Here is a 24938-nt window from a genome sequence, read left to right as displayed (position 1 = left end):
GAGTGGTAGAACAGATGAATCCAACTTCATAACAGTAAATCCACTCTCACCTTAGCCCTCTACCTTTGCCTGGAAGCACCTCTGGTGATTCTGCAGGTGCCTTGCAGACTCAGGCCTTCCTAGGCCCACACCCTCTGAAAGGGCACCCGCCTTTCTCCAAGAACCTTAACCTCCCCAGGTCCTCACAGCGTCTTTTCTTTTTAGCCTTCATGCAACAAGCACCTCCTGTTTTATTTTCACCATAAGGTTTAATAGTTCCCCACCCTCAGTCTTTAGAACAGAAACATTATAACCACAATCTCTAATTACCCTGGCCTATTTCCAGCCCCCAACCCAGAGGAGGATAGATGCCATTATGAGGCCATCACCCTCCCACTGGGATGCCCTGGAAAACTTGATGCAGGGGCCCTTGACAAAGAACCTCACACAATTTACATTCTGAAACCTGCTACAAGTTTATTAGCAGATCCCCATATACATAATAAAAACATTTATTATGCTCTACTGTATATAAGACACCCCAAAACGACACACTTTGTGGATGAGATCTCATTTAATTCTCAAAGTAGCCCTCTAAGGTAGATACTATCATCATCCCCATCCTAGAGTTGGGGAAGACACGGGGACTAAGTAACCTGGCCAAGGTCTCATTGCTGTAAATGGCCATCGCTGCATTGAAACCAATGACTCTATATTCCACTCCATATTCTCTTTGTTCACATGATATAATCTTTGTCTAGTTGGAGTGACATTGTGTCCTCACTGGATAATGACACCCTTCAGTACTGCTCTGGGAAGCTCTGGGACTATTACTTGCCCTACTCCTCAGGGGTTAAAACTGCAGGGGCTAGGAGGGAAGGGCTCTAGCTCCTTTGTGTAGCTGCTGCTGAGAGGGCCTTCAGGATAGAGACCCATTGAATCTCTTTTAGGTTTTGCTCCCACTTGCATGCAGTTCTCATGAACTCAGAATACTCTCCAACACCTAAAGCCTGGCCCTGGCTTCTTTGGTTGAGTTCTCTGCTCAGCTCTGTGTCAGGACCTCCAAAGACAGAGTGTTGGGCGTAGGAGAGCAGTGGTCTCCTGGTATGCCCAGACAAACTCAACTCCCTCAGTCTGGGCTCCCACTGATGCATCAGATCCTGGGGGAAAGAGCCCTAACAGGGCTCAGGTGCATATTAGCAGTTGTTCTTTCTGGGATGGGGGTGGGCGGGTTTTTCTTCCACTTGCTTATTTGCATATTCTATTTCTTCAGAATAAACATGCATTACCTTTTTTCAATGCTAGTTTAACAAGAAATCTCATATATTCAAATTCAGAAAATTTCGATGTACGTATTTTGGGGGAAATCAGCCTCTACAGATGTGTTTTTCATCGGGTCTTACGTGTTATGAAAAAATTGTTGATCATAGTAACCTTAAGTCAAACTGCCTATGTTTCAATCTCATTGCTACCAATTAGTAACTGTGACCCCCGGTACCTTACTTAACTTATAATAGTACCCTCTTGCTATTAGCAAACAATCAGTAGCCTATGAGGTGGGCACCCTCATAGTTGAGAACCTCCAGGGTACTCCGGAGCTAGCAGCTCAGTGGGATTTGAGACCAGGCAGTCTGACACCAGGGTTTAGCTTTAAGCTGCTGGTCTAAAGGTGGACATCGAAAAGGGCAGTTGTCAGGATTACACGATAGAACTCTTATAAAGCGCTTAGCAAAAGCCTGACACTTAATAAGTGCTCAATAGTCACAGTAGTATCTGGTGGGTTTTGTCTGTTATAAAATAAACATTCATACGGTGCGATTTAATTAAGTAAATAATGAGAAAGAGTGCTGAAGCGGGCGGGATGGGTGCCAGGGCCAGGAGCGGGTGCCGGGCTGGTGGGGGGGAAGCGCCGGCGGGGCGCGCGGGTGTACCGGGCGGGCCCCGGGGCGGGGTCAGGAAGGCCCCGCCCAGCAGCCACCTGCGACAGGTGGAGCGCGCGACACCGGGCACTCGGCCATGTCCGCGGAGGGCGCGGGACCCGCACCGGGGCCCGAGCCGGGGTCCGAGCCGGGGCCGCTGTGCCCGGAGCACGGCCAGGCGCTGAGCTGGTTCTGCGGCTCCGAGCGACGGCCCGTGTGCGCCGCCTGCGCGGGGCTGGGCGGCCGCTGCCAGGGGCACCGCATCCGCCGGGCGGAGGAGCACGCGGAGGAGCTGCGGGTGAGCGGCCGTGGGCGCCGGAAGGCTGGGGGCTCCGGAAGGCCAGGGGCTCCGGAGGCGGGACGAGCCGGGGGGGCGGGGGCCGGCGGGGAGTGGGGAGCCCGGGCCCCGGCGCGCCGGACGGCGGACCCAGGCACCCAGGCTCTGCAGTGGTTTGGGCTGTAGAACGTGGCGGTTAAGGGTGTGGCCTATGTGCTCAGGCTGGTCTGAGTTCGAATCCACTCCCTCTCATCCTCCGAGTGAGTCACGTAGCCCTCTGAGCCTCAGTGTTTTCATCTGTAGTTTGGGGACAATGATAAGAATAGCGCGTATTTATTGGAGTTGTTGTGAGATATAAATGGGTAAAATGCTGTTTACTCATTGGTGCCTAGCATGTAGCGGCGGACACAGCCCCTTCTCCGATCCCACGCACCCCTCCCCTCCTCCATTGCGCGTGGAGGGAGCTGGGGTTGGCCTTGGGCAATACCACTTCCCCAGTGCAAGGTGTGCCCCAGCTCCCGCTCCCGTGGAAGCTGGCCCTTCCTTACCCCTCAATCCCTCAGCTCAAAGCCTCTTCCTTTCCCCTACCCGCTTCAGGCTTCTGGCACGGTGATCAATCTCTCTTTCTGGACTGGGTCTGACTGTTCTTCAAGCTGGTTTCACTTGGATAAAGAGAGGGAGGCGGGGAGGCTATCAAAAAGTTCTCCTTCACCTAGGGTTTCTCCCCACCTCCACTTCCAGCTTGACTCCTGGCTGGTCATTATCATGTCACCACCTCGCCCCTGAGCTGCTAAAATTGAAGAGTCAAGTCACCCTGGGGCTTCTTCCACTCTAGCTGTGGCCCCTGGGATTAACTTGTGTTTCTCCTATACCCATTGGAGTTCAGCCCTGCTGTGAGGCCTGAGGGCTCTCACTGGGGACCTCACCTACTCAGACTGGACTGTAATAAACACACCTTACCTGGTGCCAGGATTGGGAGAGGTTCAGTTTTTCAGTGTTAAGAGCTCCAGCTGGTTCTTTTGTTACCAATATCAATGAGAGTGATGATGAAAATAAACTAGGATGGGCAGCGCCTGTGGCTCAGTGGGTAGGGCACGGGCCCCATATAACGAGGGTGGCAGGTTCGAACCTGGCCCCTGCTGAACTGCAACAAAAAGATAGCTGGGCGTTGTAGTGGGCACCTGTAGTCCCAGCTACTCGGGAGGCTGAGGCAAGAGAATTGCCTAAGCCTAGAAGTTGGAGGTTGCTATGAGCTGTGACGCTACCGAGGGCGATAAAGTGATACTCTGTCTCTTAAAAAAAAAAGAAGAAGAAAATAAACTAGGATAACATGGGGTAGTCAATTTGCACAATGGATAGAAACTTAGCAAATTCTGGATTACTTAAATACCTGTTATCTCATTCCATCCAGACCAAGCCTTTGATGGGCGGTCCTACCTACATTTTACAGATGAGGAAACTAAGGCAGTGACTCCTTTACAGATGAGAACAGGGCAGTGACTCCTCTTAAGATTCCTGATGTGCTGGGTCTGGACTGGGGGAGTCGTTAACTAGGCAGGAGGAAACTGCTTTTTTGCTTCAGTGGTTGGAGAGAGGAAATGACGCTCTCATTTGGGGGTGAGAATTTAAAAAGCCTTAAAAAGTAGCCATCAGGGCTGGATCAAACAGGGGCAGGGAGTAAAGTCTGGGGCAGGTGGTAAACCTGGAGCTGCTTTTGGAATGTACTCTGCCTCAGGAAGTCTTCCCTGAATCCTCACCCCAGATCCTAAGCATGTGAGTCTTGCCCTCTCTCCAATTAAGAGTGGATTTTTATCTTTTGCACTCTCCATCCCTATCCTTCCAGCCAGCAAAGAAATTTCACCCGCAGGACAAGACTGTTGCTGAATGAGGAAAAACAGCACCAGTTCTACTGCTGTCTTACCTCTGGATTCCTGCCCTGTAGCTAGTCTCAGTTTTCTCAGTCCCATGGTGCATGCTGAACACAGCTTCCTCCTAGTCAATTCTGTGACTTTATGTCTGGACCTGTGACATATAAAACTAATTTCCACTTGTGGTGATTGTGGTGGGTGAGTATGAGGGCTTCCGGAAAAGGTAGCTGAGTTGCCTTTTGCCAGATAGAACTGAGGCAGAACCCTTAGGAGAAATAGCAGAGGGACTGCCGTTTGGAAAATCTCCAGCGATTACCTTGAGAAATGGAATGGAAAAGCAGGGGCCTGGCATATCTCCTTGGGCAAGACACTTCTTGGTGGGCCTCAGTTTCTCCGTCTCTAAGACTTTGTATCACTTACCTGGGTGTTGCTAGTAGCTTTGGGGGCTGTGAAGGGCTGAAGCTCTTGTAGTCCAGGAAGTGGGAGTTCATTCATTCAACAAATATTTATTCAGGGCCTTCTATGTGTAGGAACTCACTCTGAGGTAGTGGGACATCCTTGCAGTGGTGGAAGGACAGATACCAAAAATAGTTAATGAACACATATAGTCAGAGAGTTATAAATGCAAGGAAGAAAAATAAAGCAAAGTGAGAGATTGGGTGAGGTGGGAGATGGTCAGGGAAGGCCTCTCTGAAGAGGTGATATCGGAATAGAGTAGGGGAGTGACAACCACTCAAGCATATATAAACTAATGACAGAAGGAACAACAGGTGCAAAGGGACTGAGGTCAGGACAAGTTTGGTGTGTTTAAAGAACAGAAAGAAGGCCAATGTTGAGAGTGGTAGGAGGTGACATTGGAGAAATGGGCAGAGTCACATCGGGTAGGGCCATATTCACTAAGGTGAGAAGCTTGATCTTGGAAAGCCATTGGAGGGTTTTGAGCAGGAGCGTGACCTGATCTGATTTCCTTATAAAAGGGAGTGTCAAGAATGGAAGCCAAGTTTGGAGGTTCTAACAACGGCTTCTGTGAGAGATGATTGCAATCTGGGTAAAATAATTGGAGTGGAGGTGACCAGAAATGGCCAGAGGAGAGAGAGATTTTGGAGATAGGGCTAACAGGATTGGTGGATTACATGTGGGGTTTTTGGTCTGGATAACAGGCAGATGATTGATGGTGCTACGTAATGAATGGGAAAAACTTAGGGTAGACCAGGTTGAGAACCATGTTCTGCTTAGGTGTGGGTGTGGACCAGTCAGGGAGCTGGATAAATGGAGGGTTGAGCATGTGTGCCAAGAAGTGATTATAATAATGCGCTGTGGGATTTCAGGGTAAGAAAGGAAGTGGGGCTACTGAAAGGGATGATGGACAGTGAAAAGTGGTGAGACTGATAGGCTGATGGCCCCAAATGAGCTGAAGAATTTTTGGAATGGGGATTCTAGAATTAGTGATTGGGAAAGATGGGCCACGGTGAGCAGGGTGTGGGTCTTTGAAATGAGGATTTTGGAGGGTGTAGTTTTGATAATGATGAAATCGGGGATATGACTGTGGGTGTGGGTGGCTGAGATGCAGTGAAAGGGGGAAAAAAATCACTAGAATGGAGCAAATGGTTCACATACAGAGATTAAAACCTCATCAGAGTTGTTTGTGTTACAGAACAAGATTGTGGACCAGTGTGAGAAGCTACAGTTACAGAGTGCTGGCATCACCAAATATGCAGCTGAAGTTCTGCCAGGGAAGAACCAGAGAGCAGTGGTAATTCTTTCCCTTTCACCTCTACCCTGGGCCCTCTCCCATGATAAGACCATGCCTTAGAGATGTGGACAAGTATAGTGCTCTTTCCCAACCTCACAGGCTCATTGTTCTACTAGCAAAGCTGGATGTCCAGGAAAGATGGTTTCCATTTTTTCTGTGCCTCCATTTTACAATCTGGGCAGAGTGGGCTTCTTCCTTTTACCATATTGGGTGCAAAGACTCTGCTAGAAAATGACTTTTTTGGCTGTCCTAGGGTAGGGAATCAAGAAGGGTAGTATTCTTCTAATTAGTTGCTGCTCAGCTCCAGAATTATAAAATAACCTAGGAACTTCTACATTGCATATACTTTATGATAATCTTATGCAGCAGGTAGCAGTAACATCTTCATTTACAGATGGGAAATGGGTCCTACAGAGATTAATATACTTGTCCAAAGCCCCACAGCCTCCTGGCAGAGTCAGTTCTATGACCTGGACTTTTTGACTCCATGCTACTTCCCAGGCCCATGCTATCCTTGTATGAACTCATCGCCCCTCTCAAGCATGCCTTTTAGGGGCAAGTGCTGTGATTTTCTTTCTGCACATCCCCTCCCTCCTTCCCCCTAGTACACAGAGTAGGCTTGGCACTGCCTTAGTCAGGGTTCTTTTAATTGCATGGAACAGAACCCGCTTGAAACATAAGCCAAACATGGAATTTCCTGGCATGATACAGGAGTCTCTCAGAACCTAAAGGGTCTATCTCTGCTTCATTTTGTATGATACTATCAATATCTCAACTAACCTCCCTCTCCTTCTCCTCTTCCCATCTTGTTCATCCTCTTTATTCTTTCTATTTTCTGTTCTTACTGCCCTGCCTGTGACTTTAGTACTATGTTGAATAGAAGCTAGTATAGCAGATCTTGACTTTAAGGGGACAACTTGCAACATTTCACCATTTGTTGCTTTAACAAATCTTTACTGAGCACCTACCACGTGTAGGCACCGTTGTTCAATGTGCTAGGTTCACAATGAACGAAACACAAAAATCCCTGTTTTCATGAAGCCTAAATTCTAGCTAGGGGAGAGGGACAATAACAAATGGAATATATGCTATGTGAGAAGGCGGTAAGTGCTATGGGGAAATACAAAACAGGAAAGGATAGAGAGGATGTATTGAGGACTGGGATTGCAACTTCATGTGCTGTGACCAGGAACCACCTCATTAAGAAGGTTGCTATTGGCCAAGTGCAGTGGCTCATGCATGTAATCCTAACACTCTGAGAGGCCGAGGTGGGTAGATAGCTTGAGCTCAAGTATAAGACCAGCCTGAGCAAAAGCGAGATCCCATCTCTACTAAAAATAGAAAAACTGAGGCAAGAGGATCGCTTGAGCCCTAGTTGGAGGTTGCTGTGAGCTAGGATGCCACAGCACTCTATCCAGGGTGACAGCTTGAGACTCTGTCTCAAAAAAAAAAAAAGAAGAAGAAGAAGAAGGTTTCTATTTGCACAAAAACCAAGAAGGAAAGGAAATGGACCACGTATCTGGGGAAGTGTGTTGCTAAAAGAGGGAGCAGCAAGTTCAAAGTCCCTAAGGTGGGAGTGTACCTGGCGTGCTGGAGAAACAGCAAGGGGTCCTGTGAGGTTGCAGCAGAGTAAAATCTCAAGAAGGCAGTAGATGTGTTCAGAGCTGGATTGTCTCCTCATTGGCCACATAGGGACATTGCCTTTTGTTTGGGGTATGATGGGAAGCCACTGACAATTTTTGAGCAGGATAAGATGATTTGACCTAAGGAGCACTTTGGCTGGTATACGGGGAAGTGACTATCGGCAGCAGAAGTAGAAGCAGGGAGACCAATTAGGAAGCAACTATAATAGTGCGGTGGGAGACAAGGGTGGTTTGGGCCCAAGTGATGGTGGCAAACATGGTGAAGAGTAGGTTAGATTCTGGATATGTTTTGAACAAAGAGCACGATTTGCTGATGGATTTGATGTAGGCTGTGAGAGAAGGGGTAGGAGTCAGGGTCCCTCTGAAGCTCTTTTATTTGAGCACCTAGAAGGATAGAGCAGCCATTTACTGGGTGGGGAAGGACTGCATGTGGAGCAATGGTTGGCAAGGGAGAGGATGAGGAATTCCACTGTAGAGGTGTTAAATTTGCGATACCTATTAGACATCCAAGGGAAGATTCTGGGTAGGGAGAAGCCTAGAGATATAAATTTGGGATTCCTCCATATATAAATGGTATCAAAAGCCATGGGAAAGGATGAATTCACTAAGTAAATGAGTATAGATAGAAAAGAGCAGGAGTCCAAAGACTGAGCCTTGGGATACTCCACTTGAGTGGTTAGCCATTGAGAAGATAGGAAGAAACAGCAAAAGAGAACCAAGAAGGAGCAATCAGTGAGACAGGATAAAACTAAGAGAGCGCAGCATCTCAGAAGGGGTTCCAAGGAGGTGGGAGGGATCATTGGTGCCAAATTGTGCTGAGCAATCAAACAAGGTGAAAACTGAGAATGGATTGTATTGGATTTAGTAACACGAACATCGTTGGAGATCCTGACGAGAGGACTTTTTTTGTAGACTGATTTTTTTCACCCAAAAAAATCCAGAGTGGGTTTCAGAGAGAATGGAAAAAGTGCAATATCAGCCTGAGCCAGAGTGAGATCCCGTCTCTAAAAAAAAAAAAAAAACCAAAAAACAGCCGGACGTTGTGGTGGGTGCCTGTAGTCCCAGCTACTTGGGAGGCTGAGACAAGAGAATCACTTGAGCCCAAGAATTTGAGATGGCACTCTACCTAGGGCAACAAAGTGAGACAGAAAGAAAAGAAAGAAAGAAAGAGAGAGAGAAAAAGAGAAGAAACAGAAGAAAGAGAAAGAAAGAGAGCAATATGAGATAATTGCCCCAGGCAAATCTTGAGGAGCTTTGTTGTGGAAGGGAGCAGAGAAATGGAATGATACCTGGAGGGGTATATGGGATTAAGAGGGGTTTGGGGGTATTTTGCTAATTTTAGATGGGAGAAATTGCTCTGATTATATACTATTAGGAATGGTCCAGTAGAGCAGGGAAAATTAATGATGTAGGAGAAAACAGAATTGGGTACAGTAAGGACAATGGGATCTAGTGGACAAGTGGAAAGGTTGGCCTTAGATAAGAGTGTGCACGGCTCATCCACAGGAACAGGGAAGGCAGCGAGTGTGGGCACAAGTGCAGGTATTTAGGTAGGTAGTGGGTAGAGCTTGAGGAAGTTCTTCCAGTTGCTTCTATTTTTGCATTCATTGTCACCCTTGCTGTAAGTTCTTAATGATATCATTGGTCAGTTGATAGATACGTTTTGTTTTCCATCATTCTGTTAATGTAGCAATACACGGATAGATTTTCTAATGCTAAACCATTCTCGAATACCTGGGGAAAACCAACCCAACTTTTTCATAATGTATGTTTTTTAACTTTTTATTTTGAAATCATTATAAATTCACATGCAGTTGTAAGAAATAGTATAACAACGCTTTTCAACGAGTTTCTTCCCTGGCACTATCTTGCCAGTGCATATTGTAACTAGAAAATTGCATCGCTACAGCTCGCCTTATTCAAATTTTGCTAGTTTTACATGCACTTATTTGTACATGTGTGCAGATGCATGTGTGTATTTAATTACTTAATTCCATGTCGTTCTATCACATGTATAGATTCATGTGATAACTGCCACAATCAAGATAGAGAACAGTTCTATCACAAAAACATCCCTGGTGCTACCCTTTTTTAGCCACACACTCCATCCCTTTCCCTTTTGTATTATTGTTAACACACAATTTCTGAATTTGGATTGCTAATCTCGGTTTAGGGATTTTTGGTTTTGTTGTAGAATTTTTGCATTTATGCTCAGGAGTGAGATAAACCTATTTCATGTCTTTATAGTCCTTATCAGATTTGGTATCAAGGCTTATAAACTTTATTAAATAAATTGGGAAACAACTCCATTTTCATTTAAAGTTTAAGACTGCATACAGTTCTTCTTAGTTTTGATCAAAGTAGCCACAGCTTTATTTTGCTCGTCTTTCTTTGGTCTACTCTTTTGTATCTTTGTTTTTTTAAATATGATAAATTGTACACTTTTTAAAATTTTCATTATTTATTTATTTATTTATTTTTAGAGACAGAGTCTCACTTTATTGCCCTTGGTAGGGTCCTATGGTGTCACAGCTCACAGCAACCTCCAACTCTTGGGCTTAAGTGATTCTCTTGCCTCAGCCTCTGGAGTAGCTGGGACTACAAGTGCTCGCCACAACGCCCAGTTAATTTTTTGTTGCAGTTTTGCTGGGGCCAGGTTCAAATCCACCACCCTTGGTATATGGGGCTGGCGCCCTATCCACTGAGCTACAGGTTTTATTTCTTCCTGTCTTTATATTTTTTCCCTTCTAATTTTTTTTTTTTCCGGATATTTGGATATCTTTTTTTTTTTTTTTTGGCCGGGGCTGGGTTTGAACCCGCCACCTCCGGCATATGGGACTGGCGCCCTACCCGCTGAGCCACAGGTGCCGCCCTGGATATCTTTTTTTTAACTATCTGTATTGAACATAGTTTATTAATTTTAGCCTCTCTTTTTTTCTCAGAGTGAGCATTTAAAACTCTATATTTTCTTTTAGGTATTGATATCCATAAATATGATATGTGATATTTTCCTTGTCATTCTGTTAGAATTTTGAAATTTCCATTATGCTTTATGCTTTGATGGTGAATTATTAGAAATACATTTTAAATCTCCAAACATAGTTTTTACTTTTTAATTTTGAAATTATTATGGACTTATAACTTAACTGTATTATAGTCTATATGATATTGACTGAAATTTGTTGAGACCTGTTTCATGCCCTAAAATATGGTTAATATAGGTAAATGTTTCATAGTCACTTGAAAAACTGTATAGAGTTCTATGTATGTCTATTAAGCTTATTAATTTATTCAAATCTGCTTTACTACATACGCTAATTTTTTATCTCCCAGATTTATTGATAACTTTCAAGAAGCTTTAAAATTTTTGTACCATGGCTATAGGCTTGTTTATTTTTCTTCATAATTCTGTAAATTATTGTCAGGCTGGAGTGCAGTGGCACAATCATAGCTCACTGCAGCCTCAAACTCCTGGGTTTAAGTCATCCTTCAGCTTCAGCCTTCCCAGTAGCTGGGACTACAGGTGCCCCACCCCTGAATGACTTTTTAGGTCCTCTGCCTAGCAATTCTGATTCTCTAACCTTGATCCTTTGGCCTTCACCCATGAAATAAGCAGGTAATTCTAGTTGACCTCTAAGCCCTGCTAAGTTCTTCCATTCTGTGATCATGGCTTCATGAGATACAGCTTGGATGTGTAGATGTTACATATTTCTTTACCCCAAACCATATCTGAAAAGACTTAGGGCTTGGTTATCAAAGTAAATGGCTTAAGCGTTGTTATTTCTTTTAGTAAGCCCATAGCAGACATTGCTAATCAACCTCGGCACTCCTTCCTGCTTTGCCCAAACCTTTTTTTTTTTTTTTTTTTTTGTAGAGACAGAGTCTCACTTTATGGCCCTCGGTAGAGTGCCGTGGCCTCACACAGCTCACAGCAACCTCCAGCTCCTGGGCTTAAGCGATTCTCTTGCCTCAGCCTCCCGAGTAGCTGGGACTACAGGCGCCCGCCACAACGCCCGGCTATTTTTTGGTTGCAGTTCAGCTGGGGCCAGGTTTGAACCCGCTACCCTCGGTATATGGGGCCGGTGCCTTACCGACTGAGCCATAGGCGCCGCCCCTGCCCAAACCTTTTTAATCCTGACTAGGGCTTTTCCAAGGCTCAATTCCTCATTTTATCCCCTTGTCAGACCATGGCCAGTGCAGCGAGGGAACTGGTTATCCAGCGGTTGAGTCTGGTGAGGAGTCTGTGTGAGAGTGAGGAGCAGCGCTTACTGGAGCAGGTGCATGGTGAAGAGGAGCGGGCCCACCAGAGTATCCTGACACAGCGTGCGCACTGGGCCGAGGCCCTGCAGAAGCTTGACACCATCCGCACCAGCCTGGTGGGCATGCTCACCCATCTGGATGACCTCCAGCTAATTGTAAGTCAGGCAAGGGTGAGGACATGACCATTTGGCTAGACTCCCAAAAAGTTTGAAAGCACCAGGAATATTTATTGGCAGGGGGTGAGTGGAAATGAGAATTTGGAGCAGGGATGAGTGACAAAGATTCTTTTTTTGGAGACAGAGTCTACTGTCACTCCAGGTAGAGCTCAGTGGTGTCGTCATAGCTCACTACAACCTCATATTCCTGGGCTCGAGCAATTCTCCTGCTTCAGCCTCCTGAGTAGTGGGACTACAGTCACCACCATGCCTGGCTAAGTTTTTCTATTTTTAGTAGAGACTGAGTCTCATTCTTTTTTTTTTGGTTGCAGTTTGGTGGGGGTGGGGTTTTAACCCACCATCCTTGGTATATGGGGCCAGCGCCCTACCCACTGAGCCACAGGCACTGTCCTTGAGTCTCATTCTTTTTTTGTTGTTGTTGTTTGAGACAGAGCCTCAAGCTGTCGCCCTGGGTAGAGTGCCATGGTATCATAGCTTACAGCAACCTCCAACTCCTGGGCTCAAACGATTCTCCTGCCTCTGCTTCCCAAGTAGCTGGGACTACAGGTGCCCAACACAACACCCGGCTATTTTTTGGTTGCAGCCGTCATTGTTGTTTGGCTGGCCCGGGCTGGATTCGAACCCACCGGCTTAGGTGTATGTGGCTGGCATCTTAGCTGCTTGAGCCTGCCTGGAATCTCATTCTTATTCATTCTGGTCTTGAACACCTGACCTCAAGCAATCCTACCTTGGCCTCCCAGAGTGCTAGAAAGATTCTTTTTCTTGACCAAACTTTAGTCACGTTTCTCAACCTTGTCTCAGAACCCTTAGTACTCTTTCTTGTAAAATCCAGTTTTAGCAAAAGAAATCTGCTAAATCTGTCAGTTTAGCGAGAACCCCCAAATCCTTAATAACTGATCATCCTCGACATCTGATCAGGTTCTTCATCCTGCACTTTTCCTCAGGTAATGTCTGATCACCCTGCCTGTTTTCAGCAAGAATCCTGTTAGGTTGGTTTAGCCAGAATCCCCCTCACCCTAGAGTTTCCTCTAAGAAATTTTCCATCCACTGACTCTCACTCTGCTCTTCTTTTTTTGAGACAGAGTTTCACTTTGTCACACTCCTCACAGCAACCTCAAACTCCTGGGCTCAAATGAGTCTCTTGCCTCAGCCTCCTGGGTAGCTGGGACTACAGGTGCCTGCCACAACGCCCAGCTATTTTTAGAGACGGGGTTGGGTGGGGCAGGGGCAGGTCTCAATCTTGCTTAGGCTGGTCTGGAACCTGTGAGCTCAGACAATCCATCGATCTTGCAATCCCAGAGTGCTAGGATTACAGGAATGAGCCACTGCACCTGGCCCTCACTCTGCTCCTCGACTGTAAATTCCCACCTGCCCAGTCTTTCTCCCCCACTGCAAGGCCTGTTGCTGTGGTCCCTATACTGTGTTTTAACAAATATTGAATCTTTTCTTCCTTAACATGACACAGAGGAGTAAATTTGTATGCATTTTGGGGTACCTGAGATCAGTGTTCTTTTAATTGGTGAACCAGTGTTTAACTGGATGCCTGTTATAGCTAAGCATTATGCTATGGGGTAGACTTACAGGAAACAACTGCCTCCTGCTCCCAGTCTCATGAAGGAGAGGAATACCTAAGCTGACAATTAGGATGTGGGAGGATTTGTGTTATTATAGAAGAAATCACTTGTCTGGGTTCCCAACCATGCCGGCTAGAGGAAGGAGGGCCAGAGAAAGCTTTCTGGGAGAAATAACTTAGAAGATAAGGGTAGCTATGTTAAAGGGAGTAGGGAGGTGGAGAGTTCAGAAGCATGCAGAAAGAACCCTGTGCTCGGAGGAGCCGACAGGGGCTCCAAGAGGAAATTGTAAAGCTCCTCCTCGTCCTACCACCCAGAAGTACCATGATTAATATTTGGTACATAGCCTTTCAAAGTATCTTACATAGATACGTAAATGCCTCCAGTGTCAGGGGGACAGTGTGATATCTGAGTAAAAATGCCGAGCAGAGGGGAGGAGAATGTGGAACATCCAGGCCTTCCCTCTGCATTTTCAAATAGGGCAGTTTCCATGACTGCCCTAGATTGTGCATTCACCTAGTCACACAGCTCAGCTTCTGTGTACAGAGCACATTCTGTCACAGACACTGGGACAATCACAATACAAGATTCAGAAGGAATCACAGGCTTCCAGGAGCTGACAGTCCTCACAGGGGATGATGTCAGGGTGAATAGGTGATGGTGCTGAAGTGGAGTTGGAGGGAACTCAGGATGGCATGGGACACGGGGGACAGAGTAATTCATCCTGAGTGTGTGTGTGTGTGTGTGTGTGTAGAGCAGCCTGGAATGCTTTGTGCTGGATCTTAAAGAAGGAGTAGAAGTTATTACTGTACAGAATGTGTCCACATGGAGCCCCCTACAGTAATTAAATGTGTTCAGTTGTTGACTGACTGCTGGGTTTCTGGTGCCAAGCCTGACTTTGTTTTCTTTGCTCACAGGAGAAGGAGCAGGAGATTTTTGAGAGGTGAGTATGGCCTCTGATCTGCTCGGGCAGTCAAGGAGACCCGTAGGCCTCTGCTCAGTCCGCTGCAGTCAGGCCCCACTGCTCTTGGGAGAAAGCACAGGGTGTGCAGCTGAGTGGCTTCCCTGGAACCAGCCCGATGGACAGGGATCTTCCTTACCTTGGTTTGGAGAACTGCTTTAGACTTACATGGAAGGCCAGTGAAATACTTATCTATCAGAGACTTTCCATGGACTTTCTTAAACATTATCCTATTTTAAAATGCAGTCTCCCTGATGGAGCGTTTTACCACCTCCCTCTACAGGTGAGAATGTTAATGCTCAAATGGGGGAAGGGACCTGCCTAAACCTGAAGCTGAGGATTGGACCTGCCTGACACCAGTCCAAGTGCCATCTCCTCTACCCCACTCCTCCCTTCTCTGATGAAAGAATCTCAAAATTTGGGGTGGTGCCTGTGGCTCAAAGAGTGGGGCACTGGCCCCATAGACCAGAGTTGGTGGGTTCAAACCCGGCCCCGGCCAAAAACTGCAACAACAATAATTAAAAAAAAAAAAAGAATTTAACAATTTTAAGTCTTAATTATTATTCAAATTTGCATTTTAATTATTCAATAATAAAAAAATTTCATCAGGTCCTATCTGAATTTTGAAAGGCTGAGGGCCAAAGGCTGAGGATAGCCAACAGGGAGTAATTTGCCAGGCAAAGTAATTAACATCTCAAACCTTCTGTGGATGATTTCCAAGCTATTTGGAAATAACTACAGTCTATTCTTATTTATTTTTAGATTTATTTATTTTTATTTCAGATTAATATATTTTTTATATTTCAGTGTCAGTAGCAATACACGTGCATAAGAGAAAAAACTCCACCAACCTAAAACCATTTAAAATAAAAGATAAGTCTCCATTACCCCTCCCCAATCCCATCATTTTAATAGATGTTTGATTTGTAGACTTTCCTGTGTGTAGTTGTAGAATGATATGTAGGTGATTTTGGATTTTGTTGTGCTTTAAAAAGAAATTTTTTTTTTTTTGAGACAGAGTCTTACTTTGTCACTCTCGTGGTATCATAGCTCACAGCAATCTCCAACTCTTGGGCTCAAGCCTCAGCCTCTCAAGTAACAGGTGCCTGCCACAATGCCCAGCTATTTTTAGAGACAAGATCTCACATTAGCTCAGGCTGGTCTCGAACATATGAGCTCAGGCAATCCACCTGCCTCGGCCTCCTGAGTGCTGGGATTACAAGCATGAGTCATACTGCGCCTGGCTAAAAATTTTTTTTAAACTATGTCCTCTGCTCCTTTTCAAACTTTCAGCCAGTAATTTTAGGATTCATTGATAATTCCCGTCAGAATTATTTGTTTGTTGGTTGTTTTTTCACTTATTTAGTATTAGTACAGAATCATGAACTCTTGCTTTATTTAAAGCATTATAATCTATTATTGCCATTATTAGTTTTGATTTTCCAACTTCCTTGATTAGGGCCTGTTGCAGTGGCTCATGCCTGTAATCCTAATACTCTGGGAGGCCAACGAGGGCAGATTGCTTGAGCTCAGGAGTTCGAGAGCAGCCTGAGCAAGAGCGAAACCGTGTCTCTACTAAAAATAGAAAAATTGAGGCAAGAGGATCATTTGAGCCCAAGAGTTTGAGGTTGCTGTGAGCTATGATGATGCCCTGACACTATATCCTGGGCAACAGAGACTCTGTCTCAAAACAGGCAAACAAACTATCGCCAGTTTGGCCAGTCGGAGCTCCTTCAAGCTGGATCCAGTTTCCTTTTGATAAGTTTCCATCATTCTTTGAATACATTCTTTATCTTAGGCACAAGAAGACATCCCAGGCTCAATTTGTTCTTTTCCTGCCCCAGTTCTGGAATCAGCTATTTCCCCAGGGGTCCTGGATTTTTTTAGTGGGGAATGAAATTTAGAAACCAAGATCTGGGCATTAAGTATACACATTGTCATTACTTCCAGGCCTTCTCAGTATAGTAGACAGAGCTAACAAGTGTATATATTAATTTTTTTATGCATGCATTTGTATGACAATGGTGGCTATGGTGTTGTTTTCACATGCATGGCTGTGCTCTGCATTGACCTTTCAAGGAAACAGCTCTTGCTGCACAGATAGGGCATTCTGACCCCACTGGGCCTGCTGCATTCAAGCCCTACTTCCTTTCTACCCCTTTGAGGCTGTGAGTTTTCTCTTCTGTACCCTGAGGTAGCTAGCCCAGATGGTTCTCTGTAGACTCTACTGTCATGTTTGGTTTCAGATTTGCCCTGGGACGACAGCTTAGCACTGCTGACACTGGCTTCTCTTTGCTCCCCACCTGTTGGCTGAGGCTTTTCTAGACTGAGCTTCTGGGCATTGAGAAGAAGGCAGTAGACCTTCTCTTGTCCTGACCACAAAGAGCCTTTGTTACCAGAGCCTGCTCCCAGCATTTCCGAGGCCCTGTGCACCTCGTTCCTCCCAAGCCAGGACAGTCAGTGACAGTCTTGCAAAGAGCTTGCATCCATCAGGGGACATGTTTCATTCTCTGTCCCCAACTCCATTTACAGGTAGGGCTATGGAGATCTGGGAAGAGATCAGAGCTACTGCCTGATCTCAAGGCCATCATCAGTACTACAGGCAGCTGGAAATTTCTTTCTGAGAGCCCAGGTCAGAGGTCTGCAAAGCTATGTGGTAAATCCCACTCTTCCCTATACCCCTTTGAGATTTTACTTATAGTCAAGGAAATAATTGTACTGAATAGTGCCTGGGCTCCATCCCAGGTTTGCTCTATTTTTGCATGGAGGTAGGAATTGAATTCAAGCCTCTCTTTTTAGCTGTCTTCTCTGCACCTCTCTTCTCTTCTGTCAAGTGGCATAACCACACTCTCCCAGGTTATGGTAGAATTTAAATGTGATTGTGTATAATAACAGCCAGTCCAGAGCCTGGCTGCTGGATACATGCAGTTCTCTCTTCCTACGTATCTTGTCTTCCCAAATTACCTCTGCAGCAAAACCCAGGCCCTACTGGAGATGAGAAGAGATAATTATTTGGAACAAATTGCTATGACTAATTTGTGGTTGGGGTGATGACTGATGGCCCCTTCCTATGTGACCCCTCATGGGTGTTTGCATTTTAGAAGCAGGGGAGTGGCTGTGCTTTCTGCTGGAACTGAGGGACATGTTAACTGCTGCAACAGTAATGCTGAAAGGGAGGTGGGAGACTTTCTGGGCAAGATTGGAAAGACTGCCATCTGGGGGTTCTGGAGGCGCAGGTCTTAGTCTCAGCTGTGCTGTGAACTTACAGAGGGGCACTGGTGAGCTCCCAGCGCATCACCTTCAGTTTCCAGTAGAGGTGTGAAGTGTGCACCTCCCTGGAAATTGTCTATCTGTTTTGCTGGAATTAAGACTACTGGGGATGAGGAGAGATGCAGGGGAAATGCCCACCTTCTCTTTTGGCTCAACCCTCCCAGGAGCCCCTGTGTGGGGCCTGGCTGCCAATTTTGGTGTCAACCTGGTGGGAGGAGGATTTTATTTCTGTCCATCTCCTTACCCTATATACAGATCCAGATACATCTTTGGAACCTTCCTGAATCTCTGTCTCTGTTTTTTCCCTGCATAAGGACTGAAGAAGCAGAGGGCATTTTGGATCCCCAGGAGTCGGAAAAGTTAAACTTTAACGAGAAGTGTACTCGGAGTCCGCTACTGACTCAACTCTGGGCAACAGCAGTTCTTGGGTCTCTCTCAGGTAAGGAGCTGTGAGAGCCCAACACCATTGGGAGCAATTGGGCTTCTGTCTCTCTGGGGTTTGCTCTCGGGTCACACTGGGGACTAGTGCTTCTGGGAGAGCGACTGAAACAACCAGTAATGCTGAGTGCAGGCTGGTCAGTGGGTCTGTTCTGTGGTTGGTTTAGGGTAAATCTTGATCCTGTAAACTATGTCGTCCTTACATCCTGCCCTACTGGGGCAGCTCAGTATTATTTACCAGAAACCTTGGATTTCTTTCTTTTTTTTTTTTTTTGAGACAGAGTCTGCTCTGTCACCTGGGCTGTGGCGCTGTGGCATCAGCCTAACTCATAGCAAACTCAAACTCCTGGGTTCAACGGATCCTCTTACCCTACCCTCCCAAGTGGCTGGGATTACAGGCACCTGCCGCAATGCCTGGCTAATTTTCCTATTTTTTAGTAGAGATGGGGTCTGGCTCTTGCTCATGCTGGTCTTGAACTCCCAGGGTTCAAGCAATTCTCCTGTCTCAGCCTCTCAGAGTACTAGGATTACAGGCATGAGCCACCACATCCAGCCAGGTTTCTCTTTTAAGAAGATATAATTTATAGGCAACTGGAGAGTCTCTGGGCCAAGAATTAAACTTCCTGAATTTGCCTCACTTATTCACTTAACAAATACTGACTCAGGCCAACTGTGGGCCTGACCCTGTGCTGCATGCTGGGGCCACAGAGGAGAACAAGACATGGTCTTCCACTCTCCCCTTAACACGGGGGTTCTCACAGCAGGCTTTCTGCAAGTTGGTTGGTAGTGTCTATAATCCCAGTGGTTTTTGTACAACTCATGGAGTAGTTAACAGATTGGATTTATTTTCAATGTTTTTTTTTTTTTTTTGTAGAGACAGAGTCTCACTTTATCACCCTCGGTAGAGTGCCGTGGCATCACACAGCTCACAGCAACCTCTAACTCTTGGGCTTAGGCAATTCTCTTGCCTCAGCCTCCCGAGCAGCTGGGACTACAGGCGCCTGCCACAACGCCCGGCTATTTTTTTGTTGCAGTTTGGCCGGGACTGGGCTTGAACCCACCACCCTCGGCATATGGGGCCGGCGCCTTACTCACTGAGCCACAGGCGCCGCCCCGATTTATTTTCAATGTTAACCCTCTCCCTACACACACACGTTATCCTTAAAGTTTTGGTACAGATTCTAGATTCTGGTATCTAGAGAGTGCCTGATTTACCAGCAGTTTTTTTGGTTATTTTCTGGAAATAGCATATCTCATGCTTCCTGACTTCCAGATAGGACAAGTCTGATTTGGAGACCACAGATACAACCAAGTAGAAAGCAGAAGCAGTGGGCCACGCCTGTGGCTCAGTGAGTAGGGCGCCAGCCCCATATACTGAGGATGACGGAGTCAAACCCGGCCCTGGCCAAACTGCAACAAAAAAATAGCCAGGCATTGTGATGGGCATCTGTAGTCCCAGCTACTCGGGAGGCTGAGGCAAGAGAATTGCCTAAGCCCAAGAGTTGGAGGTTGCTGTGACATGTGATGCCACGGTACTCTACTGAGGGCAATAAAGTGAGACTTTGTCTCTCTAAAATAAAAAAAAAGAAAACAGAAGCAGTGTGACGAGTGCTACATGTAGGAACAAGATGCCAAGCCTTCATTTTGAACCTGCTACCAACTCCGGGTGTAATCTCAGGCAACTCACTCATCTCTCCTCTCTGGGCCTTCTTTCTAACAGAGCTTACAGAGAGTCTTAGACTAATAAAAACTGTTACCATGGCTACCGTTTATTGAGTACCTATTATATGTTGAGCACTTTACATGTACGGTTTAATTTTTTTTTTTTTTGAGACAGAAGCTCACTCAGTCGCCCTGAGATTGAGTGCCATGGTGTCATAGCCATTCTCTTGCTTCAGCCTCCTGAGTAGCTGGGACTACAGGGACCTGCCATGGTGCCTGGCTATTTTTTTTTTAGAGACAGGGTCCTACTCTTGCTCAGGCTGGTCTCAAACTCCTGCGCTCAGGCAGTCCACCTGCCTCAGCCTCCCAGAGTGCTAGGATTAAGGCATGAGCCACCATACCCTTTTAATTCTTGTGACTATCCTGTGATAAGTCCTATTTTGATATCTATTTTATGGACAAGGAAACTGAGGCTCAGAGAGAGTAAATGACTCATCTGAGGTCTCACTGACAGTGAGTGGTAAAGAAGCCTTTTGCTACCTTGTAAGACCAGGTCAGGGCAGTGGTGGACCTTGGACAACTCTCAGAATTCTTTCTGGCAGGCACAGAGGACATACGTATCGATGAGAGGACCGTCAGCCCCTTCCTGCAATTGTCGGATGATCGACGAACCCTGACCTTCAGTGCCAAGAAGTCCAAGGCCTGTGTAGATGGCCCAGAGCGCTTTGATCACTGGCCCAATGCCCTGGCTGCCACCTCCTTCCAGGCGGGGCTCCATGCCTGGATGGTGAATGTTCAGAACAGTGGTGCCTATAAGGTGGGCGTGGCCTCAGGCCAGCTGCCCCGCAAGGGTTCTGGCAGTGACTGCCGTCTAGGCCATAATGCCTTCTCCTGGGTCTTCTCTCGCTATGATCAAGAGTTCCGTTTCTTGCACAATGGGCAGCAGGAGCCCCTGGGGCTGCTGCGGTGCCCATCTCAGCTGGGTGTGTTGCTGGACTTGCAGGCTCAGGAGCTGCTCTTCTATGATCCAGCCTCGGGCACAGTGCTGTACATCCACCACGCATCCTTCCCTGGGCCCCTCTTCCCTGTCTTTGCTGTGGCTGACCAGACCATTTCTATCATTCACTGACCTCTGGCTGCAGAGAGGCCAGGTCCACCTTCTATCCCCCCTTTAGGCCGAATTTCTATCCACTATTCTTTTCCCAAATGATGTGAATGATGTTTCTAAGGCAAACAGGACACACACCCAATGGTCAGCTTTTGGAAGGGTGGGATCTGTTTCGGATCTGGGCCCAAACTTTAAAACTTGGGTATCTGTGGGGAGTCTGCTATTGCCAAATCCACCATGCATCTGTCCCTCCAGGGTGTCTTGTTCACCACTTTGTCTCTGGCATGGCGCTGGTGCATAGTGAGTGTGTAATAAATATTTGGCAAGTGGATGAAAGGATGTGGGGGTGGCTGGATAGACATGGTAGTCTTTGGAAAGGCTCTGCCCCACTTTGGGCAAGTGGAAGTGATTCTCTGGCAGAGAAGCCTGGGCTGAAGCTTCTTCATCCCCTAAACTCAGTGCTTCTCTTTTTCATGACATGGCACATACAGAAAATGTTTTTTCTAGTACACAAGGACAACTTGAAAGGCTGCTCCTGGTCGGAGGACTCTGGCCTGAGGGGCTATGTCCTTTACCCAGGTCCTCCTAGGACCTCAGAAGACCAAAGATGACATCTCCAGGTGACCTCACTGTAACACTGCTGTTGGCATCTGTCTCAAACCTGGCACTAAGCTCCAGCCTATGCCCACTGGTGGCAGCAGGGATGAACGTTGTCATCCTCATGCAGCTTGAGTTCTCCCACCTGACAGCCCCCTCTGCCCTTAAGTGGAGACCTGAGGTGAGGGCTTCCAGCAGAAAGAGCTGAGGGGTAAGAGGCCAGTCTTGGGGCACATGATTAAAGGTCATAAAAGCTTTAAAGATGTCTTCCATGCTCTTTGTTGGCAACTGGGTGTATTCTGTATATCTGCCAGTCTTCCTTACCCTCACCTGCATTCTCAGAAATAAGAGGCAGCTTAGCATAACAAAGAGCCTGGAGACATTACTGGGACCAAAGGCAAGTCCCTTCATGTTTCCCTCTGTGAATAGAAGTATCCCAACTTTTACCCAGGAGCATTCTTCTAAAGCAATCTTACCTACAACTCCAGGCTCCTGGGGCTGAAGAGGATGAGAGCCCCAGCTCAGTTTGAAAATCACTGTTTAATCAGCAGAGGTCACAGGTAAGACTGGTCGGGATCAGTGGGTAATGAGTGAAATAGCCCAAGACTCAGGAACAGCAACTGCTTGGCCCTACCCTTAGCGGCCATGCAGGAATGTGGACACAGAATGGCCAGGAGTAGAGCTGTCTAGACGAACATTGAAAAATCCTGATTTTTATGTGAAATGTCTTAGTTTTACTTTTGCTTGATAGTTCACTTAAAGCACTGGGCAGGTCAAATCCAGTTCACAGATCTATTGGCAGTATTTTTGGTTGAGATGATCTCTGAGGCCCTTGTAACTGTGAAGATCACAACTCGTGTCCTGTGTCCTCATCACCTGACATTTGGGAATTACTGCCAAGTCACCTAGCCTTGGTGCCAGTTCCGTAACAGATCCAGATGGGACCTTCTATGAGATCCTATGCCATGATCCTCCCAAACCATTAACCCAACTCCCTACAGCAACCTTCGGTCCCCAGCTAATGGGCCTGCTGCAGGAATGCCTCCCATCCCTCCACCCACCTAAATGCCACCCCTGCTACCAACCTTCAACTTGGGGTCCACTCCACAGCCCCTCTTCCTGTGGGCACCAGAACACACACTGGGTGTATGCCTATGTTAACCTGTAGTATACCCTGTACCTGGCACTGGGCAAGGCAGAGATAATCCAATAAATGCACAGTAGAAGAGTGTGGGAAGATAGGATAGGCAACAAAAGAAACAGAACTTCAAAAAACCCAACCCACTTGTTCAACCTCCCATTGCCCCCCACCCATTCCCTTTATTACCGCTACCCTGAGCTGTAGGTTCTTGTTCCCTGTGCTTTCCTCCTCCCATGGGGATATCCTTCAAGACTTGACACCCTTCAGAACATAATTTCCCTGTTAGTTCAGGCAATCCACTCGCCTCTGCCTCCCAGAGTGCTAGGATTTCAGGCATGAGCCACCCTGCCTGGCCTGAGTGTGATACTTCTTGCAGCAATCTCCAGTTTGAAGTCAAGGCTTCCGCTTGTGTCTCTCAGTAGAAAATAGCTTCTTTCCTTCTCCCTTTCTTCGACTGCAAACCATTAGAGCCTTTGTTGATTTTTTTTCATTTTGCATTATAAAATGCATCTTCCCAGTTAGCCTTCCCTTAGCGTCAGAAGATGGTCTTCCCCTTTCTTGAATTCTGTTCCTCACATTGCTTACAAGCTAAGTGATGGGATTTCTCTTTCTCCTGTAAAAAGGGTATATCTGCAGTTTTTCTCCACTCTCTTAGTTAATGAGTAAAGGATGTAACTGTTCATAACTGCAGCTTCCATTGGCCAAAGAAATAATTTTTCCACCATTTGTAGGACCTCCTTATAAATCTGTAACATCCACAACACTGATTAGCTGTCACTCTTCCCATAAACTGTGTATTCTAAAATAACTTGCCAGCTGGGCGTGGTGGCTCATGCCTATAATCCTAGCACTTGGGAGGCTGAGATGGGTGGATTGCCTGAGCTCAGATTCGAGACCAGCCTGAGCTAGTGCAAGACTTTGTCTCTAAAAATAGCCGGGCGTTGTGGCTGGTGCCTATAGTGCCAGCTACTTGGGAGGCTGAGGCAAGAGAATCACTTGAGCCCAGGAGTTTGAGGTAACTTGTCAGTTTTTCAAATTGAACAGGCTGTTTCTTCCTATAACCAGTGATCAGCTGTGTTTGAGGGCCAAAGAATGTACCGAGCATCATCACTAACCTCTTGTCATGGAATGAGAGACATGTCATTTTCATTTCACATTGATAGGCACATAATTCACATTCTTGAAGTTTCTTCTTTTTCACATCACTTGGAAAATCCTTCACAGAAGTCGTAACTGTTCCTGTTACATATATTTTCATTTTATACAATCCTTTTATTTACTTGTTTTTAGACAGATTCTCACTCAGTTGTCCTGGGCTTGAGTACAATGGCATTATAGCTCACAGCAACTTCAAACTCTTGGGTCAAGCCGTTCTCTTGTCTCAGCTTCCCAACTAGCTTGGACTATAAGCAATCTACCTGCCTCACCCTCCCAGAGTGCTAGAATTAGATGTGAGCCACTGCACCTAGTCCAGAGTAGAGGAACTTTATAAGATCACCATTGCCATCAACCTAGCTACTTGTTACAGGCATTCTATTATTTGTTATCTCTACAAATAATAGAAAAAATTAGCCAGGCCTTGTGGTAACCACCTGTACTCCCCGCTACTTAGGAGGCTGAGACAAGAGGATCACTTGAACCCAAGAGTTTGAGGTTGCAGTAAGCTGTGACGAAACTACTATACTTAGGCCAAGCAACAGAGCCAGACTATCTCAAAGAAAAAAAATTAGAAACGAACTTAGCAGGAAGTAGTTGAGTATTTCTTCTCATAATTCTAACTACAATATTCCTTGCCTAAACTCTCCTATTAAGACTATATGATATTAATGGACAGTGTCCCTACAGCACAACTTGGCACTGATTTTTTTGTTGTTGTTGAGACGGAGTCTCACTTTGTCCCCCTTGGTAGAGTGCTATGACATAGCTCACAGCAACCTCAAACTCTTGGGCTCAAGCAATTCTCTTGCCTTAGCCTCCTGAGCTGTGACTACAGGTGCCAGTGACAACACCCAGCTATTTTTAGAAATTAGGTCTCGCTCTGGCTCAGGCTGGTCTCAAACTCGTGAGCTCAGGCAATCCACCCACCTCAGCCTCCCAGTGTTAGGATTTACAGGCGTGAACCACCACACCCAGCCTCACTGGCACTGATTTTCAAACTAAGCTCTGACCTTAAGCTTCCATGGGAAGGCTATCTCAGAGGCTGAATGAGAGTTCATAGGACCTCTGCTTTAACTCTAGCAGTTTCTTGGGGGTTTATGTTTTTCCATTTGGATAACAAGGTTTCAGATGGCTCATGACAGCATTTAGAAGTACTT

The 24938-nt window shown here is 46.3% G+C and overlaps 1 protein-coding gene across 2 annotated transcripts; it reads left to right on the top strand.

The window, feature by feature from the left end:
- The first annotated feature begins 1346 nt into the window (after positions 1-1346).
- Positions 1347-24886, top strand: BSPRY (B-box and SPRY domain containing). 2 transcript variants are annotated; one of them, XM_053565371.1, is made up of 6 exons: positions 1347-2196; positions 5698-5796; positions 11624-11854; positions 14364-14389; positions 17992-18116; positions 20380-24886. In XM_053565371.1, the coding sequence occupies exons 1-6, from the start codon at positions 1996-1998 to the stop codon at positions 20904-20906; spliced, it is 1209 nt and encodes a 402-aa protein (XP_053421346.1). In that variant the 5' UTR covers positions 1347-1995; the 3' UTR covers positions 20907-24886. The 2 variants fall into 2 exon arrangements, with proteins under 2 accessions (XP_053421346.1, XP_053421356.1); XM_053565381.1 differs by lacking the exons at positions 17992-18116; positions 20380-24886 and adding an exon at positions 14691-15058.
- The last annotated feature ends 52 nt before the right edge of the window (positions 24887-24938 follow it).

The sequence above is a fragment of the Nycticebus coucang genome, chromosome 2, assembly GCF_027406575.1.
Source record: "Nycticebus coucang isolate mNycCou1 chromosome 2, mNycCou1.pri, whole genome shotgun sequence".
Lineage (NCBI taxonomy): Eukaryota > Metazoa > Chordata > Mammalia > Primates > Lorisidae > Nycticebus > Nycticebus coucang.
The sequence above is the reverse complement of the archived record's forward strand: the minus strand, read 5'-3'. Positions and strand labels throughout refer to the sequence as shown.

Bases quoted from the DNA above. Each gene is read 5' to 3' on its own strand.
- BSPRY (XM_053565371.1), top strand. From the start codon at position 1,996: ATGTCCGCGGAGGGCGCGGGACCCGCACCGGGGCCCGAGCCGGGGTCC. The intron at 2,197-5,697 runs GTGAGCGGCCGT...TTTGTGTTACAG, and splicing joins AGCACGCGGAGGAGCTGCGG to AACAAGATTGTGGACCAGTG. The intron at 11,855-14,363 runs GTAAGTCAGGCA...CTTTGCTCACAG, and splicing joins TGGATGACCTCCAGCTAATT to GAGAAGGAGCAGGAGATTTT.